This window comes from Seriola lalandi, unplaced genomic scaffold (genome assembly GCF_002814215.2).
Source record: "Seriola lalandi dorsalis isolate HSWRI2012SDOR001 ecotype SW California unplaced genomic scaffold, Sedor1 jcf7180002054928, whole genome shotgun sequence".
Lineage (NCBI taxonomy): Eukaryota > Metazoa > Chordata > Actinopteri > Carangiformes > Carangidae > Seriola > Seriola lalandi.
Genome location: NW_019525480.1, coordinates 73,092 through 83,718, shown reverse-complemented (window position 1 = coordinate 83,718; position 10,627 = coordinate 73,092). Strand labels below are relative to the sequence as shown.

General features: G+C 37.3%; 2 protein-coding genes across 2 annotated transcripts; both read right to left on the bottom strand.

Annotated features, from left to right (window-relative positions):
• Positions 1 to 2,583: 2,583 nt before the first annotated feature.
• On the bottom strand, positions 2,584 to 3,574 carry LOC111644294 (odorant receptor 131-2-like). The gene has a single exon (XM_023393099.2). It carries the CDS (start codon positions 3,455 to 3,457, stop codon positions 2,606 to 2,608), a length of 852 nt encoding a protein of 283 aa, XP_023248867.2. The 5' UTR covers positions 3,458 to 3,574; the 3' UTR covers positions 2,584 to 2,605.
• Positions 3,575 to 8,308: 4,734 nt separating this feature from the next.
• LOC111644272 (odorant receptor 131-2-like) lies at positions 8,309 to 9,127 on the bottom strand. Its single transcript, XM_023393071.2, has one exon. The coding sequence runs from the start codon at positions 9,074 to 9,076 to the stop codon at positions 8,309 to 8,311; it is 768 nt and encodes a 255-aa protein (XP_023248839.2). The 5' UTR covers positions 9,077 to 9,127.
• Positions 9,128 to 10,627: the final 1,500 nt, after the last annotated feature.

Sequence of the window (10,627 nt, the reverse complement as noted above, 5' to 3'; positions counted from 1 at the left end):
CTTCACCTCACCATCTGAAGAAACAGACACAAAGTCTGATGTTTTACAGACAAATACAAATGATTGTATTCATGAATTAAACCTAGTGACTTTATGATTATAGTTATTTGAATATATTAAATACTAATTATGTATGATTCACTAAGAGGCATTTTTTTTTTAAAGTCTGGATAAAACACAAAAACATGCACTATAAGGAACAGAGATGAGCACATGAAATGCATTAAAAGCTGTATAAAAGGCTATATAGTCATATTTTCTAATAATAAATATCTTGACATTATTAACCTGTACTTAAAACCACAGATCTCTCATTCTCTTCAGGAGTTCATCGCTCAGTGTTTCAAAATGTGACTCTGAAATCTGCAGGAAGATCAGAGGAAATGCATCTCAAGTATGAAGAACTTTTAAAGCAGCATTAAGAACATGTGAATGAGTTTGCTCTCTGATAATGTGTGACTCTGCATGCAGAAAAAACCCACACAGAGAATCTTGTTGCTGATTTTCTTCGTTTTGTTGCTACTTTGCAAAGCAGAGCATACTTTTATTTTGAAAGAGGATATATTAAAAGTAAAATAATATGGGCGTCAAGTGGCGCAGTGGGTTGAGCGTCCCCCATATGTAGAGGCTACAGTCCTCGCTGCAGTTGGTCCCGGTTTGAATCCCGCATTGGACAGCCTTTTACTGCACGTCATCCCCCCTCTCTCTGCCTCCCCATTTCCTGTCTCTCTCTACTATACTATCCAAAAAAAGGCATTAAAACCCCCCCCAAGAAAAAAAAAACTTTAAAAAAGTAAAATAATATGTGTTTAATTCTTTGTTATAAATGAAAATATAATAAATGTAAATATCTTAAGACACCGTAACATAACACATCAGTATACAGTATAAACATATACGCATGCTTTGTGTACAAGATTTAAAGACTTACATTCAGCATCTAGTCATTAATTAAATAGTCTTTAATAATATTGATATTCTCTCAGTGATCTGTAATGAAAATGTGAAATGCATTAGACCAGGAAAAAAAAAAACTTTTCTAATCACATCTCATGAAAAATCTGAATTCTTCACTGTTGAAATGCAGATTCACATATTCAACACTTACACATCCATAATATGTGCCACAGCCTTTTCAAACTCACACACTGCCTTTAAAAGTAACAACAAAACGTAAAGATAATAGTAACACTTTAGTCACAGACACCAGCCCTCTCTCCTGTGATCACTGACTGTCAGTGACCTCCTCCAGCAGCCTGGGCTCTCATATATAAGGATTTGTGTGGATGCTTGTGTGTGTGTCTGTGTGTGTATTGATCCGGTTGTCATAGAGATAGGGTGAGGGTCACCGGCTGTGGATTTCTGTTATGAGCATGAGGAGACTTTGGATCCCTGAGCTAGTGAGGAAGAGGAGCAGATTAACACATGGTTTTAACAACTCCAACAACAACAATTCATCAAGTGAAAGCTGTATTTATGATTCAAAACATTATCGTATTGTGACATTTACAGAAATCTGACGTTGCTGGGTTGTAAAGAAAGTTTTGAAAACGTTGAGTTCGGCTGAGATGTTGTTCAGATCTAAAATCAAACACTGCCGAACAGCTGGGAAGGTGCAGGATGTTAAAAGGAAGACAAACCAGACCAGAAAATATTAACCCTATTAGCCAAACAGCAACCTAATCTGGAACAGGCAACTTAGTATAACTCACTATTGTACCAGTGTGTGTACGTCTCATGTAAAGGGAGTTTGTTATTGTGTCTGTTTTCAGCAGTTGATTTTAAAGCCAATGGTAAAGCAGACTGATCTGCATGGTAAAAAATATAATAGTATCTCAGACTCTTTATTCTGCCACCAACATGAATTGTACACATAAGCTACTGTGAATGAATTGGCACTAAAACTAGAAAATGATGTGATATTGTCTGTTTTTCCAAAACAAAGCCCTTAAACATCAGAGGCAACAGGATCAAATGTTTATCTTTTTGGGTAAAGTCATCTGTGGTCAGAATCACACTGCCTAAACATGTAAATGACATATTAGTGTCATGTGATTGTTGAGTTGAAAGTTCAGTAATTGCCATTATTAATTTTGTGAATGAACGGTACCGTATTCAAACCAGCAATGTAGGAAATGATGGATGTGTATTGTAGAACTCAGAAAACAATTTGCACCACCAGGTGGCGCTTCTGTCTGTTTGTGATGTAGCTTCCTGTGGGCGCTGCCTTGCTCTGATTGTGGCAGATTGTTTCCACACTCGACTCTCCTCGATAACGAATTGTATGTGTGAAATATCTTCTGTCCTTCTTTATGGATAAGGAATGGAATATGGCCGATTAGTGTTGTCTGTGTTCCCCAGGAAGGCTTGATCATTTCTCTGGTCGCTGCTGTAGAGTTTCAGTCACTACACCCTAAACCATCATTACATTTCTACCTCAGTTAAAAGAATTGTGATGATCTTCTGTGTTGACTCATGTTTAGAGCTGACAAGACAGAATCTTTTAGAATAGCTTTTTCTTTATTGTATCAGTAAGTACATATAAAATAGATTAAATACATTTAATCCTAATATTTCTATTCACACCCTCTTGCTATAGAAATAGTTATTTGTTGTGCTGGGGGGCCACTCTCTGCAGTTTGTCCCTGCAGCTGTTGCTCAGAAGGTACATCTTGAAGTACTTCCTGAACTTTTTGTCTCTAACACCGTAGATGATTGGGCTCAGAAAGCGGGGCAGGATGTAGACGATCAGGTAGTTTGCAAATCTGATTTCTAGGATTCGTCCTGGAAAGATGAGATGTAGAACCAGCTCCACACTGGGGGAGATGTAGGAGAGCAGGCACATGGCCAGCTGGACACCGTGGAGCAGGATGGTGTTCCTGGCTCTCTGTGCTGACGTCTTCTCTGTGGAGATGGCCCTGGCTGCAAACATGATTCTCAAGTAGGTGAAGATTAGGGTCAGAAACACGCAGGAGAAGTAGATGATATCAAAGGCTTGTCTCTTGTATGCAAGGATCGGGTCTTTGAACACATTCTGGCGCAAGCAGAACACCGACCCGTGAAAAAAGCTCAGGGACTCAGTCGCCAGCGTCACAAATAGATCTGTGATATCTGGGGCCACACATATAAACCAAATCAGCCCGATGACCATGTAGGTTCTTCTCACAGTGCAGATTTGGGAGTGGCGGAAAGGTTCGCAAATAGCAATGTAGCGCTCGATGGCCATGCCTGCTAAGTTAACCGGGGTGTTTCTGGTGGTGAAGACCGCCACCAGGATAAAGAAGCAGCAGAAAGAGACGTTAATCTTGTAGAAGATGTAGCTGAGGATAAAAAGTGTGATGGTGACGGTCAGCTGGATGGCGTCATTTATCACCATGTGGATGAAGAGGATGTAACGAGGGTCTTCATAAAAGGTCTGGAGGAAGAAAAAGGAAGAGGGGGGCGGTGAAATGTACATTGATGTAGTTGGTTAGTTCACAGCAACAGTTCATGAGGGGAGTGTCAACATCTTGTGAAGTATAAAACACAATGGACAAATGTAATGAAACAAACACACTGCAACTAATGATTGTTTAATTTACAGTTAATCTGCCACTGTTCAAACAATATGTAAAAAGATAAAAAAAAACGATAATCAATGCAGATCAAAATTTTCAGTCCACAGAGTCCAAGTTGATTGTTTATGTCTGAACAGTTTTTGAAAAGCCTAAAAAATTTTACAAATTAGTTCATTAATGATTACTTATCAACAATTTCAGTGATCGGTTAAAGGTGTGGGTCAGTTAAGAAAAACCATATACCTTATACCATTTGTACCTGAATTCAGTTTTGATCAGACATAATAATAATAGTAACTATAACCTTATTTATATAGCACTTTTCTTAACAAAGTTATTAAGTGCTTCACAGAAAAATGAAAGCAAAGGCCAGAGAGCCTGAGCTGAATAAAAAAAGTAGAGCAGCATAAATTAAAAAAAAAGAAAAACTTTATGCAAAAGGATCTGATGAGTGAAGAGAGGCAATAAAACGTGAAAACAATCAATCAAACATTACCAAAGGCTAAGACAAAGAACCCATAGTCACAAACTTTGACCTTTGACAAGCGATCTGAAGACTGATCACTTTGGGCTCCGGGAAATTGCAGTGGGCATTTTTCATTTTTTTTCAGATATTTAATACATTGATTTAATAATCGATTAATGGAAAAAATAATAATCTTCTATCTGTCTGTCTGGGAAGTGCCAGAATATTGTGATCCCACTTTTGTAGTCCAGGGATGTGTTAGTCAAAAAGATAATGTGTGTGTTGTGTGTGTGTATATAAATATATATATATATATATATATATATATATATATACACATATACCTGGTGTCTGAAAAAAGTGGCAACCAAGGTGCCATTGATGTAAGTGAGGGTGAGCCAGACCAGAGCCACTATCAGGTTCTTCACAAATGCTGTGGTGAAGGTGTCTCTGATGAATGTGAGCTGATCCAGCAACAGAGGGAGCCAGAGATAAAGAAACAGAAACCAGTCAGTTTTGAGATCACATCAAAATAAAGAACAATTTCTTTTGCCTTTTCATGATTATTCCGGATATTTTACCAGCTAACACCAGAATTTAAGTACTGAGATCTTAAAGTAACAGATCAACTGTTCACGAACATGAGCTGATCACAGTCAGGGAAAGAAAATATTGTAGTTAATTTTCAGCAACATAAAACTGCAAGTATATTTCCAAGCAAACACCTTTATTAATTATTCATTTGTGAAGGTGTTTGTTTGAAAATATACTTGCAGTAAATTAATTTGTGAATCAAGAGATTGAACATACATGACAGTAATCTTTGCCAGGACACAATGAGTTCTGTGTGAGGACTGATATTTGAATAGGTGGGTATTCTATAACACTGATTCAGTGTTAGAGAAATAAAATTTAGAGATTATATGTTTTGTTTTCATTGTTCATCAAAAATAAAATCACTTATTCATTTTAGATTTGGACATAATCAAGAAAAATCAAGGTGACAAATTTACCTTTAACTGCATTTTCTTGCTTTAGTCTTTAGGAATTAAATCTCTCAATACAGTGACATAGAAACAGATTTTGGCATCACGGTTAGCAATGCAACAGTATAAATCATAATCAACAGTTTGTTCATTGATATGTTGTATGTACAGTTGCTTCACCAAACCTGATGAGGAAAAGTCATATTGCCTCCTGGACCCACTGATGAGCTCATGTTTTACTGATACCTGAAAAAAGAGTATACAAAACAGAAGAAACAAATTGACAAATATGTAAAGAAATTACCATAAAACTGCATAAAATAATCAGTCTGATAAATCTATTTACAGTCAAAGTATTGGTAAACTCACTTTTATCTGCATCTTTATGATGCACATACGCTAGTTTGACCACAAAAGCAAACAGATATTTTAGTTTCACATGTTAGTTTTTGTTTGAAAATCACATATTTGAGAAAATAAAGGATTTTCCAGTAAAATAACAATAATCCAGTTCTACAGCCACACTGCTGTAAATCTGATTTAACTATTATTATTCAGGCAATTTGGAAACCTGACACTAGAGTAAAACCCTTTGAGTGTTAAATACACATCAAAACATTTCCTAAAAACGTTGCTCAGGTGTTGTAAATCTCACACCATGATTCCCCTTTTTCACCGTCAGACAGATTTTTTTTTCTCTCATGAACATCCACTCATATAATGTTAAAACATGTATTAGTGTTCATTACTTCATTAACATTAACAAAGGCAAGTACATAATGCTTTTCAAATGTGTACATAATAATAAGCATTATTTATTTCTTGTGCTACATTATAAAGCTAATCTAACTTTTGCAAAGACCAGTCAGCTGCGAAAACATTATTGTGCAGTACTTGAATCAGTATTTGTCCAGTGAATCACAAATGATAAAATTAATCATAATGTTACACAGTCTGTAAAACCTGCTGTAGAAAAGTGACATTAAAAAACTGAGCTTTATCTTAAATATAGGGTCATTATCAGGCAAAATATTACATTACCTGTTTATTCTTCCAAATGTAAGAGCATCTATTAATGCAAAGAGTGCAGCGGTTAAATAAACAATTTAATTTAAAATGTAAATATGTGGACACAGTAAGTACCAACATATGAACAAACTCAGTGTAATATTTCTTAGCAAAGAGTTGCATATTAAAGAGTTTAATTAATCTGCCTCACAACCACCCCTGTACTGTTCCACCTACCTGAGTCCAGGTCGGACACTCAGAGCAAACAGCTTGTCAGATCCGCATTTATAAACACTGAAACACGACCTAATTGATTTTCTTCCCATCATCCTCCTCAGTGTTTACCAGAGGAAAGAAAAACATGATGATGATGATGATAATAGTTGGTGGTGTTATGATCATAGTAAGACCAGATCATTGTTTTTATTCTGTGATGTGACTTTTGTATGATTTAAAAAAAAAAAAAAAAAAAAATTTTATTTGTTATTTCAGTCAAGTTCAATCTTACCAAGTAGTGTTGGGTGCATCGTAAAATAAAATATAAATATATAATATAAAATAAGGGCAGAGAGAGAGGGATAGGACATGCAACAAAAGTTCCCTGGCTCTGCATTATCATGTGTACAGTGCATTCAAATTTAGCTCAGGTGCCTCCCACTTCTCATGATCATCTTTGAGATGTTTCATAACCTTGATTGGAGACCTTGGTCTTTGCCCTGATAGGCATTGTCAGCTGTGACACCTTTTATATAGAAAGGTGTATACCTTTCCAAATCATCTCCAATCAGCTGAATTGACCACAGGTGGACTCATCAAGGTATAGAACATCTAGGGGGAGAGTGGGGTGGTTGGAGGATCCTATTGGAGTTAATTACTCGCGAGAGCGCGGCCTTGAAAGTGACGTCACGTCAGGCACCAGGTGAGAGTCAGAGAAGTGTAGTTGTGAGGAATAAGGCAGCGAGTTACCGGAGAAAAGGTAGACTTATTAGCCAACTCAGTGACGCTAACTTGGGTAAACTAATTGATAGCATTAAGCTAATATCTACACGTCATTATGTTTTAACTGCTGACTGCATTTTCAGATGAGCTTGTTCAGATACTTCTCTAAGAAGAGAAAGACAACAGATGAAGAGGACGCTAGTCAGGTAGCATCATAAGCCTTTTACTGACTCGTAAAGGATGATGGTTAGGTAAAAAATAGTAGTTTAATGTTCACACTTGTAATCAGATGTGATGTGAATGTAAACTATTTAACGCTGTTAGCGTTACGTTACTCACACTTTTAATGTAATCTTATTAGACAAGTAACATTAGACAGGGAGGAGTTGTTAAACAAAGTGGAGGAGAGCAGAGCAGCGGGAGAGCTGGGTGAAGGTGCAGGAGAGAGAGATGAGCCTGGGTGCAAACTTTGCCACTGACTACAGCCTCATCTAGCTGATCTTTATATGTTTATTTATTATTTTTATTTATTTTATGTTATTGCTTTATTTATTTTTTACTTTTTACATTTTCAACTGGTTAGAGTTGAAGTAACATTTATTTTTCACAAACCAAAGCTATTTATTTTTCTTGACATTGTATATGGCTGAGATATATATTGTAAAAGTTCAATGGTAGCGATAAAAGCCATTTTCAACTGGCCAGCCAATAAATAGGTTTTGAAAGTAAAATCTGCTGTCAACTGCTCATTTGGTAATTTGTGTATGCCTGCCCCCACCGACCCCCCCGCCACCCGGAGAGCATGCCCCCCACTGCTGAAAAAAATCCTAGAGGAAACACTGAAATTTGATATTTCAGTTTTTCCATTTTGATAAATTTGCTAAAACTTCCACTTTCTAGTTATGGGCTATTGAGTGGAGATTGATGGGCGGAAAATTAATAATTCTTTTTATTTTTGCATGAGGCTTCAACATAACAGAATGTGAAAACATTGAAGGGGTCTGAACACTTTCTGAATAAACTGTATTTATTGGCTAAAATTCCAGTTTTGGAACAATAAAATTATTTTCCCATTTATTGACCACAGATACATTTTGCAACCCTAATTGGAATTCAGGTTTTTAACAAAAGTTTTTTGAGATGAAACCTGAAAATTTTTGAGCTGTAGTTTTTATTGGAATATATTTGTATCAGTCATAGTGGTTTTATATGTTAAATGCTATTGTTGCTGCTGCTACATAAACAAAAAATAAAGACAAAACCACAATAATTTAAAACACAAATTATGATGTTACATTGTTTTTGCAGAGTTTTGCAGTTTGCTCTGCAGATGTTTGGACACTGAGCAACTATCACTGCTGTCTCATAGAAGACGTGATGTTCGGCTTGGTGACATTTTCTGGGTGGCTGCTTGTGCTCACTTTACAAAGCAGGAACCTTCTCACATATCTCCTGAAGGTCTGGTCTCGCAGTCCGTAAACGATGGGGCTGACGAACCTAGGCAGGATCTGGACAATGACGTAACAGGCAAAGTGTATGGACAAGTGTTGTTTGGGCAATAAGTAGAGTAGACCTTGTTCAAACATGGGTCTCACATAAGTAAGCATGCACAACAGCAACTGAAAACCATGGAGGACAATAGTGTTTCTGGCTTTTTTAAAGTCTGCAGTTGCTCCCTTGGCTGCAAACAGAATCCTAAAGTAAGTGTAAAAGAGTATGAGCCAAACCAAGACAAGACAAACAATGTGTGACGCTTCCCTCTTCTTCAGACTGTAGGCGCTTCTGAATATGTAATCTCTCGCACAAAACACTCTGGAGTGAAAGAAGTGCAGAGGCTCTGTGGCCAGGAGGATGAAGAGGTCTGGTAGGATAGAAAGTGCACTGACAGCCCAGATCAAACCAATCAGGATGTAGGTTTTTTTGACAGTGCAGATCAGGCTGTGACGGAGGGGGATGCAGATGGCGATGTAGCACTCGACTGCCATTCCAGCCAGGTTTAGTGGGGTGTTGAGGGTGGTGAGGACGGTGATGATCAGCAGGATGAGGCAGAAAGGTACGCTGATAGAATACAGGGTGTAGCTGATGACGTGGAGAAGAGTGGACAGGGCCAGCTGTGACATGTCATTTATCACCAGGTGGATGAACAGAATGTAACGAGGGCTCGAACTTAAAATCTGTAAGAAAAAAGAAAATTAAAGAATATTTTCTTTACTATCTTGAGATATGGGAATATTAACATTAACATAAAAAGGAAATTGTAGAAAATAATGAAATATAACCCTGAGGTTCCGGTCTGCTGCCTGGAAAATAGTTCACTCTTCATAAAATTATACAGTTAGCTTTGGCTTTACAATGTAAACATTAGCCTGTTGGCGATAGCTGCAGATGTATTATTCATTTGATTAACTGCATCAGATCCATTCAAACTGGCTCCCCCTGATTTCCTTTTACACATTTTCAAATATAGAATATAATTTCTGCTGTGGCTTGGCTGAATACATGATGGTTATTATTTACTGAGAGACATGCGTCCATATTGCCCTGTATGCAATAATAAATATATTATTCACAAAATAATAAATGATCAATGTCACTCCATTGCTTTTCATCTTTTATTAGTCCAGAGTTGTAAGTAAACATTGACTGAGAGACTTTGAAATCACTGTCGCACCAGTTTCTTCTGCTGCACGCGCACATGGACGCGTGTTCACGCTGAGACGCTGATTTCTTTTCGGGGCTGCAGTTTGATCAAAACCGTCGGTGTTTGTTAAAAGTAATGACTAGTTGTATTTCAGGTTTGTGAGACACAAAGTCACAGAACAGACCTGGAAGTGGCAGGTAAGAGACAAACAGACGCATTGTGCAGACAGACAGGTGCAACGTAAGCTAGCACCTAACGTTAGCCTGCTGTTATTTACTGTTAGGTTCATCTAACTGCTGTTCCTGCCTTTCAATCACATAGTGTGTCTTTTCTCTTTTCGTGACCGGACGTATAGTTCCGCTTTTTCCTCTCATCAAAGTTAAAAACATTGACAACCGCTTTGACACGAGGAGGAGGCGAGCTCCTTGCGTAATTTGCGGAGCCCTACGCAACGTGCGTAGTGAGAGTGTAGGGCCGCCCGGCGCTGTAAGTCATACTTGCATTAATGAGCTGGTTCATGGATGAACAGATTCTCACTTCTCATCTCTATAAACATCAAATTAAAAAACGTCCCTTCCGTTCAGAGGTGGAGGTTTCCTGTACATAATGGCACATTTTGAAACATGATAATATGTAGATGTTATCAATAATCTATATATTAATAATCATAGATTTAAAGGTTTCAGGATTCATAAAAACAGAAAACATTAACCTAATTAGAATAGAAGCAGGGAGCCATATCATGAATATTATCTATGGTGCCAATACATGTAGTTTTGTCTTGGACAGGCAGTTTTTAAAACTTTTCTATGCAGTACTCCGTTTTTATATGATATATGATGATATTTAAATGGGGGCACAGTGCCTTATTTACTCATGTCCAATTTATCTAACCTCAATCTCTAATTTGCTAAAGATTTTGATACAATATTTTACTAATGAATTTCTCCTAATTCTTATTTTGTACATGCACATGCTTTATATAAAAACACTGCTGGACCTCAGACCTGGTGCTTTCTGAAGGTGTGGA